General features: G+C 49.3%; 1 protein-coding gene across 2 annotated transcripts in view; it reads left to right on the forward strand.

Annotated features, from left to right (window-relative positions):
- The window catches only part of HSPBP1 (HSPA (Hsp70) binding protein 1), a 163,625-nt gene extending 162,081 nt beyond the window's left edge, over positions 1-1,544 (forward strand). For both annotated transcript variants that reach the window (XM_063942814.1, XM_063942815.1), the window contains exon 8: positions 1,224-1,544. In XM_063942814.1, the coding sequence (XP_063798884.1) occupies positions 1,224-1,301 (78 nt within the window). In that variant the 3' untranslated portion in view covers positions 1,302-1,544. The remainder of the gene's footprint in view (positions 1-1,223) is intronic.
- The last annotated feature ends 18,018 nt before the right edge of the window (positions 1,545-19,562 follow it).

Below are 19,562 nucleotides of genomic sequence, written 5' to 3' on the forward strand. Positions count from 1 at the left end.
TCAAGGGACTCGGAATCCTCCAAGTCACGCGTAGCCACAGGCACCACAATAGGTTGGTTCATATGAAAAGATGAAACCACCTTAGGCAGGAATTGAAGACTGGTCTATCCCCATGGTCCTTACGGAGTCCCCAGCATCCTCTACGGACTACGAGAAAAAGATTTACCGGTAGGTTTAAAATCTTATTTTATACTTGTGGAAACCTTTTTCCCTTAGGTCAGGGGTGGGGAACCTCAGGCCCGCGGGCCGTATATGGCCCGCAAAGCCACTTAATCCGGCCAGGCTCACCTCACCCAGAGAGAAGTCGGGTGCCCGCCGAGATTTTGTTACCGGCGGGCGCCCGTCTCCTTCTCCTCAGCAGCAGCTGGAGGCAGGAGTTCCGAGGAGCGGGAGGGCAGCAGTCTAGAAACAGGAGCGGGGCTGTTGAGTATTGTGGTGTGTTTTTTTTTTTTTTTTTTTTTATTAGTGTGTGTATGTAAGCGGCGCTACTAGGGGGCATAACAACTGACTGGGGGCATATCTAATGTAGTATTCATGCTAGGCTGTTTTAGCAGAGCGCCGCGCCCTGCCCGTTATTTTTTGTAAAAAAATTTTAAGGGCAAAATCCGCCCTGCCCTTTCTGCAGCGCCCTGCTAAAACAGCCGCCTGCTTCCGTCTGTGGGCCGCACCGCCCACTTCATTGACGTTAAATTTTGCGTGCCCCCCCCCCCCCCCCCCCCCCTCGTGTGCTTCCGCAGTCCGGCGTCCTGCCCGATTCCTAGAGTGAACACTACTAATGGGACATAACAACTGACTAGGGGTACATCTACTGGGACATAACAACTGATTGGGAGTATATCTAACTAATTTTTAAGTTGATAATTTTTGTATGGCCCCCGAAGGATTATAAATATCCAAATGGCCCTTGGTAGAAAAAAGGTTCCCCACCCCTGCCTTAGGTTATTAAATGTCGACTGTCTTGACTGGTTGTCTGTGGAGCAGAAGTTCTTCACTGGTATAATACACCGCTTTGTTTGTAGGCTAGTTTTTATTGAAGAATTCCAGCAGTAAAACAATATACTGCACCTTTTCATACACGGCTGTTTCATTTGGTTTATTGGATACAAGTCATGTTTTAATTAGATTATGGTTATGCCCAATTTTACTATTCTTATTTAAATTATTAACCACCAGAATTTGAGAATTGTTGAAAAGCCGGTGAAGGTTATTACTTTTTCTTTCAGGAAGAGCTGGAGTATTGTGAGCGCTTGTTAAAGATCTGTTTCCAAGACATTCCTGAAGACAATGGAATGGATCGGTGATAACATGGAGACTATGCCCATAAATGTTGCCTCATGCTGGGGCAAGATGACCAGGATTGTTCAAACGGAGTTAATTTATAAATTGATTCTCAGACATGTACAATCTTTGTTTCAAAAGAGGAGTCTGGGACTGTTTTATTTTTTAATAAACAAGGACGTGGTTGTGACGGCTTATATGTACATTATCCTGTCAGAGGTCTGTGTATCATTAAAAGTAGTCTGAGACCTTGTTTACTCATGAAATTAATTCTCAATTTATTTGCAGTTTTCTCTTACACTGCAGAACGCTATAACGGCTAAACAGCAGACAACTTGTACTATTTTTACAAGCTAGTTTTCTCTTACATCCTAGAGGATGCTGGGGACTCCGTAAGGACCAGGGGGTATAGACAGGCTCCGCAGGAGACATGGGCACTACAAAGAACTTTAGAATGGGTGTGCACTGGCTCCTCCCTCTATGCCCCTCCTCCAGACCTCAGTTAGATCCTGTGCCCAGAGGAGATTGGGTGCATTACAGGGGAGCTCTCCTGAGTTTCTCTGATAAATAATTTTGTTAGGTTTTTTATTTTCAGGGAGTCCTGCTGGCAACAGGCTCCCTGCATCGTGGGACTGAGGAGAGAGAAGCAGACCTACTTAAGTGATAGGCTCTGCTTCTTAGGCTACTGGACACCGTTAGCTCCAGAGGGAGTCGGAACGCAGGTCTCCCCTCGCTGTTCGTCCCGGAGCTGCGCCGCCGTCCTCATCGCAGAGCCGGAAGATAGAAGCCGAGTGAGTATAAGAAGAAAAGAAGACTTCAAGGCGGCAGAAGACTTCAGATCTTCACTGACGTAAGCGCGCAGCGGTAACGCTGCGCGCCAATGCTACCACACACTACACACACTAGCGGGCGCTGATGGGTGCAGGGCGCAACGGGGGCGCACTGGGCAGCAATAAAACCTCTATTTCTCGTAGTCCTTAGTGGATGCTGGGACTCCGTAAGGACCATGGGGAATAGCGGCTCCGCAGGAGACTGGGCACAACTAAAGAAAGCTTTAGGACTACCTGGTGTGCACTGGCTCCTCCCACTATGACCCTCCTCCAGACCTCAGTTAGAATCTTGTGCCCGGCTGAGCTGGATGCACACTAGGGGCTCTCCTGAGCTCCTTGAAAGAAAGTATATTTTAGGTTTTTTATTTTACAGTGAGATCTGCTGGCAACAAAGGGACTAAGGGGAGAAGAAGCGAACCTACCTAACTGGTGGTAGTTTGGGCTTCTTAGGCTACTGGACGCCATTAGCTCCAGAGGGTTAGACCGCAGGACCGACCTTGGTGTTCATTCCCGGAGCCGCGCCGCCGGCCCCCTTACAGAGCCAGAAGCAAGAAGTGTTCCGGAAAATCGGCGGCAGAAGACTTCAGTCTTCAACAAGGTAGCGCACAGCACTGCAGCTGTGCGCCATTGCTCCTCATGCACACCTCACACTCCGGTCACTGATGGGTGCAGGGCGTTGGGGGGGGGGGGCGCCCTGAGGGCAATATAAACACCTTGGCTGGCAAATCATCACAATATATAGTCCCAGGGCTATATATGTGATAAATTACCCCTGCCAGAATCCATGAAAAAAGCGGGAGAAAAGTCCGCCGAAAAAGGGGCGGGACTATCTCCCTCAGCACACTGGCGCCATTTTTTCTTCACAGTGCAGCTGGAAGACAGCTCCCCAGGCTCTCCCCTGTAGTTTTCAGGCTCAAAGGGTTAAAAAGAGAGGGGGGGCACCATATTTAGGCGCAATATGTGTATACAAGCAGCTATTGGGGAAAAAATCACTCAGTTATAGTGTTAATCCCTGCATTATATAGCGCTCTGTGTGCTGGCATACTCTCTGTCTCCCCAAAGGACTTTGTGGGGTCCTGTCCTCAGTCAGAGCATTCCCTGTGTGTGTGCGGTGTGTCGGTACGGCTGTGTCGACATGTTGGATGAGGAAGGTTACGTGGAGGCGGAGCAGAGGCCGATAAATGGGATGTCGCCCCCTGTGGGGCCGACACCAGAGTGGATGGATAGGTGGAAGGTATTAACCGACAATGTCAACTCCTTACATAAAAGGCTGGATGACGTAACAGCTGTGGGACAGCCGGCTTCTCAGCCCGCGCCTGCCCAGGCGCTTCAAAGGCCATCAGGGGCTCAAAAAACGCCCGTTACCTCAGATGGCAGACACAGATGTCGACACGGAGTCTGACTCCAGTGTCGACGAGGTTGAGACATATACACAATCCACTAGGAACATCCGTTGCATGATCTCGGCAATGAAAAATGTGTTACACATTTCTGACATTAACCCAAGTACCACATAAAAGGGGTTTTATGTTTGGGGAGAAAAAGCAGCCAGTGTTTTGTTCCCCCATCAGATGAGTGAATGAAGTGTGTAAAGAAGCGTGGGTTCCCCGAATAAGAAACTGGTAATTTCTAAAAAGTTACTGCTGGCGTACCCTTTCCCGCCAGAGGATAGGTCACGTTGGGAGATATCCCCTAGGGTGGATAAGGCGCTCACACGTTTGTCAAAAAAGGTGGCACTGCCGTCTTAGGATACGGCCACTTTGAAGGAGCCTGCTGATAAAAAGCAGGAGGCTATCCTGAAGTCTGTATATACACACTCAATAGTGCTGCTGCGGCGTGGTCTGATACCCTGTCAGATAATATTAATACCCTAGACAGGGATAATGTTTTTGCTAACATAGAGCATTTTAAAGACGTCGTCTTATATATGAGGAATGCACAGAGGGTTATTTGCCGGCTGGCATCCAGAATTAATGCAATGTCCATTCTGCCAGGAGGGTATTAGAGACCCGGCAGTGGACAGGTGATGCTGACATGGAGATTCTGCCTTATAAGGGTGAGGAATTGTTTGGGGATGGTCTCTGGGACCTCGTATCCACAGCAACAGCTGGGAAGAAAATTTTTTACCTCAGGTTTCCTCACAGCCTAAGAAAGCACCGTATTTTCAGGTACAGTCCTTTCGGCTTCAGAAAAGCAAGCGGGTCAAAGGCGCTTCCTTTCTGCACAGAGACAAGGGAAGAAGGAAAAAGCTGCACCAGACAGCCAGTTCCCAGGATCAAAAATCTCCCCCCCGCTTCCTATGAGTCCACCGCATGACGCTGGGGCTCCACAGGTGGAGACAGGTGCGGTGGGGGGCGCATCTCGGGAACTTCAGGGACCAGTGGGCTTGCCAACAGGTGGATCCCTAGGTTCTGCAAGTAGTATCACAGGGATACAAGCTGGAGTTCGAGGCGACTCCCCCTCGCCGTTACCTCACATCAGCCTTGCCTGCTGCCCTCAGGGAAAGGGAGGTAGTACTGGCGGCAATTCACAAGCTGTACTTCCAGCAGGTGAAATCACGGTACCCCTCCTTCAACAAGGCCGGGGTTACTATTCCAAAATGTTTGTGGTACCGAAACCAGACGGTTCGGTGAGACCCATTCTAAAATTGAAATCCTTGAACACTTATATACGAAGGTTCAAGTTCAAAATGGAATCGCTCAGGGCGATTATTGCAAGCCTGGAGAATTTCATGGTATCACTGGACATCAAGGATGCTTACCTGCATGTCCCTATTTACCCTCCTCACCAGGATTGTCATTACCAATTCCAGACGTTGCCATTGGTCTGTCCCCGGCACCGAGGGTATTTACCAAGGTAATGGCCGAAATAATTATCCCGTACTTGGACGATCTCCTTATAAAGGCGAGGTCCAGGGAGCAGTTGTTCGTCGGAGTAGCACTATCTCGGGAAGTGCTAAAACAGCACGGCTGGAATCTGAATATTCCAAAGTCGCAGCTGGTTCCTACGACGCGTCTACTGTTCCTGGGTATGGTTCCGGACACAGAACAAGAAAAATGGGTTTCTCCCGGAGGAGAAGTCCAAGGAGTTGTCGTCTCTAGACAGAGGCCTCCTAATACAAATACAGGTGTCGGTGCATCAATGCACGCGAGCCCTGGGAAAGATGGTAGCTTCTTACGAAGAAATTCCATTCGCCAGGTCCCATGCAAGGATCTTCCAGTGGAATCTGTTGGACAAGTGGTCCGGGTCGCATCTTCAGATGCATCGGCGGATAACCCTGTCTTCCAAGGGCCAGGGTGTCGCTGTTGTGGTGGCTGCAGAGTGCTCATCTTCTAGAGGGCCGCAGATTCGGCATACAGGACTGGGTCCTGGTGACCACGGATGCCAGCCTTCGAGGCTGGGGGGCAGTCACACAGGGAAGAAATTTCCAAGGACTATGGACAAGTCAGGAGACTTCCCTACACAAAAATATTCTGGAACTGAGGGCCATTTGCAATGCCCTAAGTCAGGCTAGACCCTGCTTCAACACCGGCCGGTGCTGATCCAGTCAGACAGCATCACGGCGGTCGCTCATGGAAACCGACAGGGCGGCACAAGAAGCAGGATGGCGATGGCAGAAGCCACAAGGATTATCCGATGGGCGGAAAATCATGTGTTAGCACTGTCAGCAGTGTTAATTCCCGGAGTGGGTAACTGGGAAGCAGACTTTCTCAGCAGACACGACCTCCACCCGGGAGAGTGGGGACTTCATCCAGAAGTCTTCCAAATGATTGTACACCGTTGGGAAAGGCCACGGGTGGACATGATGGCGTCCCGCCTCAACAAAAAGCTAAAAAGACATTGCGCCAGGTCAAGGGATCCTCAGGCGATAGCTGTGGACGCTCTGGTAACACCGTGGGTGTACCAGTCGGTGTATGTGTTCCCTTCTCTGCCTCTCATACCCAGGGTAATGAGAATAATAAGAAGGAGAGGAGTAAGAACTATACTCATTGTTCCGGATTGGCCAAGAAGAGCTTGGTACCCAGAACTCCAAGAAATTATCTCAGAGGACCCATGGCCTCTGCCGTTCAGACAGGACCTGCTGCAGCAGGGGGCCTGTCTGTTCCAAGACGTACCGCTGCTGCGTTTGACGGCATGGCGGTTGAACGCCATATCCTGAAGGAAAAGGGCATCCCGGAGGAAGTTATTCCTACGCTAATTAAAGCTAGGAAAGAAGTGAACGCAAACCATTATCACCGCATATGGCGGAAATATGTTGCGTGCTGTGAGGCCAGGAAGGCCCCAACGGAGGAATTTCAGCTAGGTCGATTTCTGCACTTCCTACAGTCAGGGGTGACTATGGGCCTAAAATTGGGTTCCATTAAGGTCCAGATTTCGGCTCTATCGATTTTCATCCAAAATAGAACTGACTTCACTGCCTGAAGTTCAGACTTTTGTTAAGGGAGTGCTGCATAGTCAGCCCCCGTTTGGGCCTCCAGTGGCACCGTGGGATCTCAACGTGGTGTTGGATTTCCTGAAGTCGCATTGGGTTGAGCCACTTAAATCCGTGGAGCTAAAATACCTCACGTGGAAAGTGGTCATGCTGTTGGCCTTGGCCAGGCGTGTATCAGAATTAGCGGCTTTATCATGCAAAAGCCCTTATCTAATTTTTTAATATGGATAGGGCGGAATTGAGGACTTGTTCCCAATTCCTTCCTAAGGTGGTATCAGTTGTTCATGTGAACCAACCTATTGTGGTGCCTGCGGCTACTTGGAACTTGGAGGACTCCAAGTTACTGGACGTAGTCAGGGCCCTGAAAAATATATGTTTCCAGGACGGCTGGAGTCAGGAAAACTGACTCGCTATTTTTCCTGTATGCACCCAACAAGCTGGGTGCTCCTGCTTCTAAGCAGACTATTGCTCGCTGGATCTGTAGCACGATTCAACTTGCACATTCTGCGGCTGGACTGCCGCACCCTAAATCTGTAAAAGCCCATTCCACGAGGAAAGTGGGCTCGGCTTTACAAATTTGCCGAGCCGTTACTTGGTCAGGTTCAAACACTTTTGCAAGAGTCTACAAGTTTGATACCCTGGCGGAGGAGGACCTAGAGTTTGCTCATTCGGTGCTGCAGAGTCATCCGCACTCTCCCGCCCGTTTGGGAGCTTTGGTATAATCCCCATGGTCCTTACGGAGTCCCAGCATCCACTTAGGACGTCAGAGAAAATAAGATTTTACTCACCGGTAAATCTATTTCTCGTAGTCCGTAGTGGATGCTGGGCGCCCATCCCAAGTGCGGATTGTCTGCAATACTTGTATATAGTTATTGCCTAACTAAAGGGTTATTGTTGAGCCATCTGTTGAGAGGCTCAGTTATATTTCATACTGTTAACTGGGTATAGTATCACGAGTTATACCGTGTGATTGGTGTGGCTGGTAAGAGTCTTACCCGGGATTTAAAATCCTTCCTTATTGTGTCAGCTCTTCCAGGCACAGTATCCTAACTGAGGTCTGGAGGAGGGTCATAGTGGGAGGAGCCAGTGCACACCAGGTAGTCCTAAAGCTTTCTTTAGTTGTGCCCAGTCTCCTGCGGAGCCGCTATTCCCCATGGTCCTTACGGAGTCCCAGCATCCACTACGGACTACGAGAAATAGATTTACCGGTGAGTAAAATCTTATTATCTGGACACTGCAGAGGCAGTATTTCTTTGATTCCCCCGCCAGTTTTGAGATACTTTGAGCGGGACCGAAGCCCGCCGCTGGAGGGGGCGGAGCTTTGTCCCTCAGCACTAACCAGCGCCATTTTCTCCACAGAGATCTGCAGAGAAGCTGGCTCCCCGGTCTCTCCCCTGCTGAACACGGTGACACAGGGCTGAAAAGAGGAGGGGGGGCACTTGTAAGGCGCAGTGAGTGTATTAACACAGTAATTGATATAAAAGCGTTATTATCTGGGAGTTTAATTTCCAGTGTCAGTTGGCGCTGGGTGTGTGCTGGCATACTCTCACTCTCTCTCCCCAAAGGGCCTTATTGGGGAACTGTCTCCTATAACTATATCCCTGTTTGTGTGTGGGGGTGTCAGTACAAGTGTGTCTGCATATCTGATGCGGAAGGCTCAGCTAAGGAGGAGGTGGAGCAGATGATTGTGGTGTCTCCGTCGGCAACGCCGACTCATGATTGGATGGACATGTGGAATGTTTTAAATGCAAATGTGACCTTATTACATAAGAGACTGGACAAAGCAGAGTCCAGGGAAAAAGCAGAGAGTCAATCACAAATTGCAGACACTGATACCGACACGGATTCTGACTCCAGTGTCGACTACGATGATGCGAGGTTACACCCAAGGGTGGCCAAAAGTATTCATTATATGATTATTGCTATAGAAGATGTTTTGCATATCACAGATGACCCCTCTGTCCCTGACACGAGGGTGCGCATGTACAAGGAAAAGAAACCTGAGGTAACCTTTCCCCCATCTCATGAGCTTAACGAGTTATTTGAAAAAGCTTGGGAAACTCCAGATAAAAAACTGCAGATTCCCAAAAGGATTCTTATGGCGTATCCTTTCCCTGCACAGGACAGGGTACGTTGGGAATCCTCACCTAGGGTGGACAAGGCTTTAACGCGCCTGTCCAAGAAGGTGGCGCTACCGCCTCCGGACACGGCAGCCCTCAAGGATCCTGCTGATCGCAGGCAGGAGACTACTTTGAAATCTATTTATGCGCTTATGGGTGCTTTACTCAGACCGGCAATAGCATCGGCATGGGTGTGTAGTGCAGTTGCAGCTTGGACAGATACCTTGTCAGCTGACCTTGATACCCTAGATAGGGATACCATTTTATTGACCTTAGGCCATATTAAAGACGCAGTCTTATATATGAGGGACGCTCAAAGAGACGTTGGGCTGCTGGGTTCGAGAGCCAACGCCATGGCGATTTCTGCTAGGTGAGCCCTGTGGACCCACCAATGGATGGGGGATGCCGACTCAAAGAAGCATATGGAGGTTTTGCCATACAAAGGTGAAGTTTTATTTGGGAAAGTTCTCGCGGACCTGGTTGCCACAGCTACCGCGGGTAAATCTACTTTTTTGCTGTTTGTTCCCCCACAGCAAAAGAAAACTCCACAATATCAGATGCAGTCCTTTCGGTCGCATAAGTCCAGAAGAGGTCGGGGCTCATCCTTCCTCGCCAGAGGTAAGGGTAGAGGGAAGAGAACACCTGCTTCGGCTAGTTCCCAGGAGCAGAAGTCCTCCCCGGCTTCTACTAAATCCACCGCATGACGCTGGGACTCCACTGAGGGAGTTCGCACCGGTGGGGGCATGTCTTCGACTCTTCAGCCAGGTCTGGGTTCTGTCAGACGTGGATCCTTGGGCGATGGATCTTGTATCCCAAGGCTACATACTGGAATTCTAAGAGGTGCCCCCTCGCCAATTTTTCAAGTCGGCCTTGCCAGCTTCTTCCCCAGAGAGGGAAGTAGGGTTAGCTGCAATTCAAAAGCTGTGTCAACAGCAAGTGATTGTCAAGGTTCCCCTGGTCCAACAGGGAAAAGGGTACTATTCGACCCTGTTCGTGGTCCCGAAGCCGGATGGCTTGGTCAGACCCATTTTAAATCTAAAATCCCTAAACCTGTACTTAAAGTTCAAATTCAAGATGGAATCGCTCCGGGCTGTGATCTCCAGTCTGGAAAGGGGGGATTTTATGGTGTCACTCGACATAAAGGATGCTTACCTTCATGTCCCCAAATATCCTCCTCATCAGGCGTACCTGAGATTCGCTGTACAGGACTGTCATTACCAGTTTCAGACATTGCCGTTTGGGCTTTCCACGGCCCGAGGATTTTCACCAAGGTGATGGCGGAGATGATGGTCCTCCTGCGCATGCAGGGAGTCACAATTATCCCATACTTGGACGATCTCCTGATAAAAGCAAGATCGAAAGATCAATTGCAGAAGAGCCTGTCGCTCTCCCTGAGAGTGCTACAACAACACGGTTGGATTCTCAATCTGCCAAAGTCGCAATTGATTCCAACGACTCTACTATCATTCCTAGGCATGATTCTGGACACTGAACAGAAGAGGGTTTTGCTCCCGATGGAAAAAGGCCAGGACCTCCAAAACATGGTCAGAGACTTGCTAAAACCAAAAAGAGTGTCTGTTCATCAGTGCACTCGAGTTCTGGGGAGAATGGTGGCAGCCTACGAGGCCATCCCCTCCTGGACAAGTGGACCGGGTCCCATCTACTAATACATCAGAAGATAAGCCTGTCCACAGGGCCAGGGTGTGTCTCCTGTGGTGGCTGCAAAGTGCTCACCTTCTAGTGGGTCGCAGGTTCGGCATTCAAGACTGGGTTCTGGTGACCACGGACGCGAGCCTCCGAGGATGGGGAGCAGTCACACAGGGAAGAAATCTTCAGGGGCTATGATCAAGCCAGGAGGCTTGTCTACACATCAACCTACTGGAATTGAGGGCCATATACAACGGCCTTCGACAAGCGGAGAATCTTCTTCGCGACCTACCGGTTCTGATTCAGTCGGACAACGTCACAGCTGTGGCTCATGTAAACCGCCAAGGCGGAACGAGGAGCATAGTGGCAATGGCGGAAGCCACCAGGATTCTTCGCTGGGCGGAAAATCACGTAAGCGCACTGTCAGCGGTCTTCATTCCGGGAGTGGACAACTGGGAAGCAGACTTCCTCAGCAGACACGATCTCCATCCAGGAGAGTGGGGACTTCATCAAGAAGTTTTTACAGTTTTTAAGTCTTTGGGGAATTCCTCACATAGACATTATAGAGTCACGCCTCAACAAGAAGCTCGGAGGTATTGTGCCAGGTCAATAGACCCTCAGGCAGTAGCGGTGGACGCCCTGGTGACACCTTGGGTGTTTCAGTCGGTCTATGTGTTCCCCCCTCTTCCTCTCATCTCAAAAATATTACAAAAAAAGAGTGAAAACAATACTCATTGTTCCAGATTGGCCTCGAAGGGCCTGGTATTCAGATCTTCAGGAGATGCTCACAGAAGATCCATGGCCTCTTCCTCTCAGGGAGGACCTGTTACAACAGGGGCCCTGCGTGTTCCAAGACTTACCGCGGTTACGTTTGACGGCATGGCGGTTGAACACCGAATCCTAGCTGAGAAAGGTATTCCCTGAGGAAGTCATCCCTACTCTGATAAAGGCTAGGAAGGAGGTGACGGCAAAACATTATCACCGTATCTGGAGGAAGTATGTTTCTTGGTGTGAAGCCAAGAATGCTTCTATGGAAGATTTCCATCTGGGCAGTTTTCTCCACTTTCTACAGACAGGAGTGGATATGGGCCTAAAATTAGGCTCCATTAAGGTACAGATTTCGGCCCTGTCTATATTTTCTTTCAGAAAGAATTGGCTTCTCTCCCAGAAGTCCAGACTTTTGTAAAGGGAGTGCTGCACATCCAGCCTCCTTGTGTGCCCCCAGTGGCACCTTGGGACCTTAACGTGGTGTTACGGTTCCTGAAGTCTCACTGGTCTGAACCTCTTCAAACAGTTGAATTGAAATTTCTCACTTGGAAGGTGGTCATGTTATTGGCCTTGGCATCTGCAAGGCGGGTGTCCGAATTGGCGGCCTTGTCTCACAAGAGCCCCTATTTGACTTTCCATGTGGATAGAGCAGAGTTGAGGACTCGTCCTCAATTTTTGCCTAAGGTGGTTTCTTCATTTCATATGAACCAACCTATTGTGGTGCCTGTGGCTACGGATGACTTGGAGGATTCCAAGTCCCTGGATGTTGTCAGGGCCTTAAAAATCTATGTAGCCAGGACGGCTCGGGTTAGGAAAACAGAAGCACTGTTTGTCCTGTATGCAGCCAACAAAGTTGGCGCTCCTGCTTTGAAGCAGACTATTGCTCGCTGGATCTGTAACACGATTCAGCAGGCTCATTCTACGGCAGGATTGCCGTTATCAAATTCGGTAAAGGCCCATTCCACTAGGAAGGTGGCCTCTTCTTGGGCGGCTGCCCGAGGCGTCTCGGCTTTACAGCTTTGCCGAGCAGCTACCTGGTCAGGATCAAACACTTTTGCAAAGTTCTATAAGTTTGATACCCTGGCTGATGAGGACCTTGCGTTTGCTCAGTCGGTGGTGCAGAGTCGTCCGCACTCTCCCGCCCGGTCTGGAGCTTTGGTATAAACCCCATGGTCCTTACGGAGTCCCCAGCATCCTCTAGGACGTAAGAGAAAATAAGATTTTAAACCTACCGCTAAATCTTTTTCTCCTAGTCCGTAGAGAATGCTGGGCGCCCGTCCCAGTGCGGACAAAATCTGCAAGGCTTGTATATAGTTGTTGCTTACATAAGGGTTATGTTACAGTTGAGAGCAGTCTTTCGCTGATACTGGTTTTTTCATACTGTTAACTGGTTGCGCATAGTCAAGGTTATACGGTGTGGATGGTGTGGGCTGGTATGAATCTTGCCCTTAGATTAACAAAATCCTTTCCTCGTATTGTCCATCTCCTCTGGGCACAGTTTCTCTACCTGAGGTCTGGAGGAGGGGCATAGAGGGAGGAGCCAGTGCACACCCATTCTAAAGTTCTTTGTAGTGCCCATGTCTCCTGCGGAGCCCGTCTATACCCCCCCCCAGCATCCTCAACAGACTAGGAGAAAAAGATTTACCGGTAGGTTTAAAATCTTATTTTTGTCTTAATGGTATATAGTGGAAGGTGTTGTCTTATATGTTTACACTAGTTACCAACCCAAATGACTGAACAACATAATGGTAATGTCAGCGCCACGGGTGTGTGCACCTGAAAGGAGCAACAATTGAATTGATCCATCTAGCGGCCGTCGGCCTGCAAAACACTTGAATTCCCCCCCCCCCCACAGAAGTGAGGAACATTGGTGGTCATTCCGAGTTGATCGCTCGTTATTTTTTTTCCGCAATGGAGTGATTAGTCGCTAATGCGCAGTGCGACTGCGCCAAGTAAATTTGCTATTAAGTTAGGTATTTAACTCACGGCATTACGAGGTTTTTTCCTTCGTTCTGGTGATCGTAGTGTGATTGACAGGAAGTGGGTGTTTCTGGGCAAAAACTGGCCGTTTTATGGGTGTGTGCGAAAAAACGCTGCCGTTTCTGGGAAAAATGCGGGAGTGTCTGAAGAAACGGGGGAGTGTCTGGGTGAATGCTGGGTGTGTTTGTGACGTAAAACCAGGAACGAAACTGACTGAACTGATCGCAGTGGCAGAGTAAGTCTCGAGCTACTCAGAAACTGCTAAGAACTGTCTATTCGCAAATCTGCTAATCTTTCGTTCGCAAATCTACTATGCTAAGAATCACTCCCAGTAGGTGGCGGCTTAGCGTGTGCAAAGCTGCTAAAAGCAGCTTGCGAGCGAACAACTCGGAATGAGGGCCATTGTTAGCCTTTTATTATATATAAATTAGTTACTATATGCATGGCAATTAAACCAAAAATGTATAACTTGACCAACATAATTAGGAGTCCATAAACAAGACCGTTCCAAAACTTGTTAAGCCTTCTAGAGGCCAGAATATCCCAGCAATTAATCCTTGTGCATTCCAGTTAAAACAATGATTTTGGTTGGTCCCCTCCTTATTAGAACTGGTATATGATCAAATCTAAAATAATGAAGAATGTCTAGTACATGGGGTGCCTGGGTAATATGTCTTAGGGTGTGTACACACGGTGAGATATTTTCTTTCGATTTTGACTATATAGTCAAAATTGCAAGGAAAGTTAGTGCAGATCGCAAGGTGAAAGTCACCTTGTGATCCTGATGCGTGGTCCCGCCAGGTCGGCATCGCAAGAAAAGTTAGACTGTGCAGGCAAGTCCATCCTTGCTAGATCGGTGTACTATCTAGTTCATCTCACATGTCAATGACATCTCACATAAGCCAAAATCGTAAGCACACAGTCCATATCTCAAGAAAGTACAACATGCAATGTATACAAACTTTGCTTAATCGGGCGCTAATACAATATTAAAATAAGAATTTACTTACCGATAATTCTATTTCTCATAGTCCGTAGTGGATGCTGGGGACTCCGTAAGGACCATGGGGAATAGCGGCTCCGCAGGAGACTGGGCACATCTAAAGAAAGCTTTAGGACTATCTGGTGTGCACTGGCTCCTCCCCCTATGACCCTCCTCCAAGCCTCAGTTAGGATACTGTGCCCGGACGAGCGTACACAATAAGGAAGGATTTTGAATCCCGGGTAAGACTCATACCAGCCACACCAATCACACCGTATAACCTGTGATCTGAACCCAGTTAACAGCATGATAACAGAGGAGCCTCTGAAAGATGGCTCACAACAATAATAACCCGATTTTTGTAACAATAACTATGTACAAGTATTGCAGACAATCCGCACTTGGGATGGGCGCCCAGCATCCACTACGGACTATGAGAAATAGAATTATCGGTAAGTAAATTCTTATTTTCTCTAACGTCCTAAGTGGATGCTGGGGACTCCGTAAGGACCATGGGGATTATACCAAAGCTCCCAAACGGGCGGGAGAGTGCGGATGACTCTGCAGCACCAAATGAGAGAACTCCAGGTCCTCCTCAGCCAGGATATCAATTTTGTAGAATTTTACAAACGTATTTGCTCCTGACCAAGTAGCTGCTCGGCAAAGTTGTAAAGCCGAGACCCCTCGGGCAGCCGCCCAAGATGAGCCCACCTTCCTTGTGGAGTGGGCATTTACAGATTTTTGGCTGTGGCAGGCCTGCCACAGAATGTGCAAGCTGAATTGTACTACAAATCCAACGAGCAATAGTCTGCTTAGAAGCAGGAGCACCCAGCTTGTTGGGTGCACACAGAATAAACAGCGAGTCAGATTTCCTGACTCCAGCCGTCCTGGAAACATATATTTTCAGGGCACTGACAACGTCTAGCAACTTGGAGGCCTCCAAGTCCCTAGTAGCCGCAGGCACCACCAATAGGTTGGTTCAGGTGAGACGCTGAAACCACCTTGGGGAGAAACTGAGGACGAGTCCTCAATTCCGCCCTGTCCGAATGGAAAATCAGATAAGGGCTTTTTTAGGATAAAGCCGCCAATTCTGACACGCGCCTGGCCCAGGCCAGGGCCAACAGCATGACCACTTTCCATGTGAGATATTTTAACTCCACAGATTTAAGTGGTTCAAACCAATGTGACTTTTGGAACCCAAAACTACATTGAGATCCCAAAGTGCCACTGGAGGCACAAAAGGAGGCTGTATATACTGCATATACAGCCTCCTTTTACAACGTCTGAACTTCAGGGACTGAAGCTAGTTCTTTTTGGAAGAAAATTGACAGGGCCGAAATTTGAACGTTAATGGACCCCAATTTCAGGCCCATAGACACTCCTGTTCGCAGGAAATGTAGGAATCGACCCAGTTGAATTTCCTCCGTCGGGCCTTACTGGCCTCGCACCACGCAACATATTTTCGCCAATTGCGGTGATAATGTTTTTGCGGTTACATCCTTCCTGGCTTTGATCAGGATAGGGATGACTTCATCCGGAATGCCTTTTTTCCTTCAGGATCCGGCGTTCAACCGCCATGCCGTCAAACGCAGCCGCGGTAAGTCTTGGAACAGACAGGGTCCTTGCTGGAGCAGGTCCCTTCTTAGAGGTAGAGGCCACGGATCCTCCGTGAGCATCTCCTGAAGTTCCGGTTACCAAGTCCTTCTTGGCCAATCCGGAACCACGAATATAGTGCTTACTCCTCTCCATCTTATCAATCTCATTACCTTGGGTATGAGAGGCAGAGGAGGGAACACATACCCTGACTGGTACACCCACGGTGTTACCAGAGCGTCTACAGCTTATTGCCTGAGGGTCCCTGGACCTGGCGCAATACCTGTCGAGTTTTTAATCATGTGGAAGACTTCTGGGTGAAGTCCCCACTCTCCCGGGTGGAGGTCGTGCTGAGGAAGTCTGCTTCCCAGTTGTCCACTCCCGGAATGAATACTGCGGACAGTGCTATCACATGATTTTCCGCCCAGCGAAGAATCCTTGCAGCTTCTGCCATTGCCCACCTGCTTCTTGTGCCACCCTGTCTGTTTACGTGGGTGACTGCCGTGATGTTGTCCGACTGGATCAACACCGGCTGACCTTGAAGCAGAGGTCTTGCTAAGCTTAGAGCATTGTAAATGTCCCTTAGCTTCAGGATATTTATGTGAAGTGATGTCTCCAGGCTTGACCATAAGCCCTGGATATTCCTTCCCTGTGTGACTGCTCCCCAGCCTCGCAGGCTGGCATCCGTGGTCACCAGGACCCAGTCCTGAATGCCTAATCTGCGGCCCTCTAGAAGATGAGCACTCTGCAACCACCACAGGAGGGACACCCTTGTCCTTGGTGACAGGGTTATCCGCTGATGCATCTGAAGATGCGATCCGGACCATTTGTCCAGCAGGTCCCACTGGAAAGTTCTTGCGTGGAATCTGCCGAATGGGATTGCTTCGTAGGAAGCCACCATTTTACCCAGAACCCTTGTGCATTGATGCACTGAGACTTGGCTCGGTTTTAGGAGGTTCCTGACTAGCTCGGATAACTCCCTGGCTTTCTCCTCCGGGAGAAACACCTTTTTCTGGACTGTGTCCAGGATCATCCCTAGGAACAGAAGACACGTCGTCGGAACCAGGTGCGATTTTGGAATATTGAGAATCCAATCGTGCTGCCGCAACACTACCTGAGATAGTGCTACACCGACCTCCAACTGTTCCCTGGATCTTACCCTTATCAGGGAATTGTCCAAGGAAGGGATAACTAAAATTCACTTCCTTCGAAGGAATATCATCATTTCGGCCATTACCTTGGTAAAGACCCGGGGTGCCGTGTACCATCCATACGGCAGCGTCTGAACTGATAGTGACAGTTCTGTACCATAAACCTGAGGTACCCTTGGTGAGAAGAGTAAATTTTGACATGAAGGTAAGCATCCTTGATGTCCCGAGACATCATGTAGTCCCTTTCTTCCAGGTTCGCAATCACTGCTCTGAGTGACTTAATCTTGAATTTGAACCTCTGTACGTAAGTGTTCAAAGATTTTAGATTTAGAATCGGTCTCACCGAGCCGTCCGGCTTCGGTACCACAACAGTGTGGAATAATACCCCGTTCCCTGTTGCAGGAGGGGTATCTTGATTATCACCTGCTGGGAATACAGCTTGTGAATGGCTTCCAAAACTGTCTCCCTGTCAGAAGGAGACATCGGTAAAGCCGAAAACGGCGAGGGGGAGACGTCTCGAATTCTAATTTGTACCCCTGAGATATCACCTGAAGGATCCAGGGGTCTACTTGCGAGTGAGCCCACTGCGCGCTGAAATTCATTGAGACGGGCCCCCCACCGTGCCTGATTCTGCTTGTAAAGCCCCAGCGTATACTGAGGGCTTGGCAGAGGCGGGAGAGGGTTTCTGTTCCTGGGAACTGGCTGATTTCTGCAGCCTTTTTCCTCTCCCTCTGTCACGGGGCAGAAATGAGGAACCTTTTGCCCGCTTGTCCACGAAAAGACTGCGCCTGATAATACGGCGTCTTCTCATGTTGAGAGGCGACCTGGGGTACAAACGTGGAATTCCCAGCTGTTGCCGTGGCCACCAGGTCTGAAAGACCAACCCCAAATAACTCCTCCCTTAATAAAGCAATGCTTCTAAATGCCGTTTGGAATACGCATCACCTGACCACTGACGTGTCCATAACCCTCTACTGGTAGAAATGGACAACGCGCTTAGACTTGATGCCAGTCGGCAAATATTCCGCTGTGCATCACGCATATATAAAAATGCATCTTTTAAATGCTCTATAGGCAAAAATATACTGTCCCTATCTAGGGTATCAATATTTTCAGTCGGGGAATCCGACCACGCCAACCCAGCACTGCACATCCAGGCTGAGGCGATTGCTGGTCGCAGTATAACACCAGTATGTGTGTAAATACCTTTTAGGATACCCTCCTGCTTTCTATCAGCAGGATCCTTAAGGGCGGCCATCTCAGGCGAAGGTAGACCCCTTACAAGCGTGTGAGCGCTTTATCCCCCCTAGGGGGTGTTTCCCAACGCACCCTAACCTCTGGCGGGAAAGGATATAATGCCAATAACATTTTAGAAATTATCCGTTGTTATCGGGGGAAACCCACGCATCATCACACACCTCATTTAATTTCTCCGATTCAGGAAAACTACAGGTAGTTTTTCCTCACCGAACATAATACCCCTTTTTTGGTGGTACTCGTATTATCAGAAATGTGTAAAACATTTTTCATTGCCTCAATCATGTAACGTGTGGCCCTACTGGAAGTCACATTCGTCTCTTCACCGTCGACACTGGAGTCAGTATCCGTGTCGGCGTCTATATCTGCCATCTGAGGTAACGGGCGCTTTAGAGCCCCTGACGGCCTATGAGACGTCTGGACAGGCACAAGCTGAGTAGCCGGCTGTCTCATGTCAACCACTGTCTTTTATACAGAGCTGACACTGTCACGTAATTCCTTCCAACAGTTCATCCACTCAGGTGTCGACCCCCTAGGGGGTGACATCACTAATACAGGCAATCTGCTCCGTCTCCACATCATTTTTCTCCTCATACATGTCGACACAAAAGTACCGACATACAGCACACACACAGGGAATGCTCTGATAGAGGACAGGACCCCACTAGCCCTTTGGGGAGACAGAGGGAGAGTTTGCCAGCACACACCAGAGCGCTATATATATATACAGGGATAACCTTATATAAGTGTTTTTCCCCTTATAGCTGCTGTATAGTTAATACTGCGCCTAATTAGTGCCCCCCTCTCTTTTTTTAACCCTTTCTGTAGTGTAGTGACTGCAGGGGAGAGACGGGGAGCTTCCCTCCAACGGAGCTGTGAGGGAAAATGGCGCCAGTGTGCTGAGGAGATAGGCTCCGCCCCTTTTTTGCGGACTTTTCTCCTGCTTTTTTATGGATTCTGGCAGGGGTTAAATGCATCCATATAGCCCAGGAGCTATATGTGATGCATTTTTTTGCCATCCAATGTGTTTTTATTGCGTCTCAGGGCGCCCCCCCCCCAGCGCCCTGCACCCTCAGTGACCGAAGTGTGAAGTGTGCTGAGAGCAATGGCGCACAGCTGCAGTGCTGTGCGCTACCTTGTTGAAGACAGGACGTCTTCTGCCGCCGATTTTCCGGACCTCTTCTGCCTTCTGGCTCTGTAAGGGGGCCGGCGGCGCGGCTCAGGGACCCATCCAAGCTGGGCCTGTGATCGTCCCTCTGGAGCTAATGTCCAGTAGCCTAAGAAGCCCAATCCACTCTGCACGCAGGTGAGTTCGCTTCTTCTCCCCTTAGTCCCTCGATGCAGTGAGCCTGTTGCCAGCAGGTCTCACTGAAAATAAAAAACCTAATCTAAAACTTTCACTAAGAAGCTCAGGAGAGCCCCTAGTGTGCACCCTTCTCGTTCGGGCACAGAGATCTAACTGAGGCTTGGAGGAGGGTCATAGGGGGAGGAGCCAGTGCACACCAGATAGTCCTAAAGCTTTCT

This window comes from Pseudophryne corroboree, chromosome 10, assembly GCF_028390025.1.
Source record: "Pseudophryne corroboree isolate aPseCor3 chromosome 10, aPseCor3.hap2, whole genome shotgun sequence".
NCBI classification, from domain to species: domain Eukaryota; kingdom Metazoa; phylum Chordata; class Amphibia; order Anura; family Myobatrachidae; genus Pseudophryne; species Pseudophryne corroboree.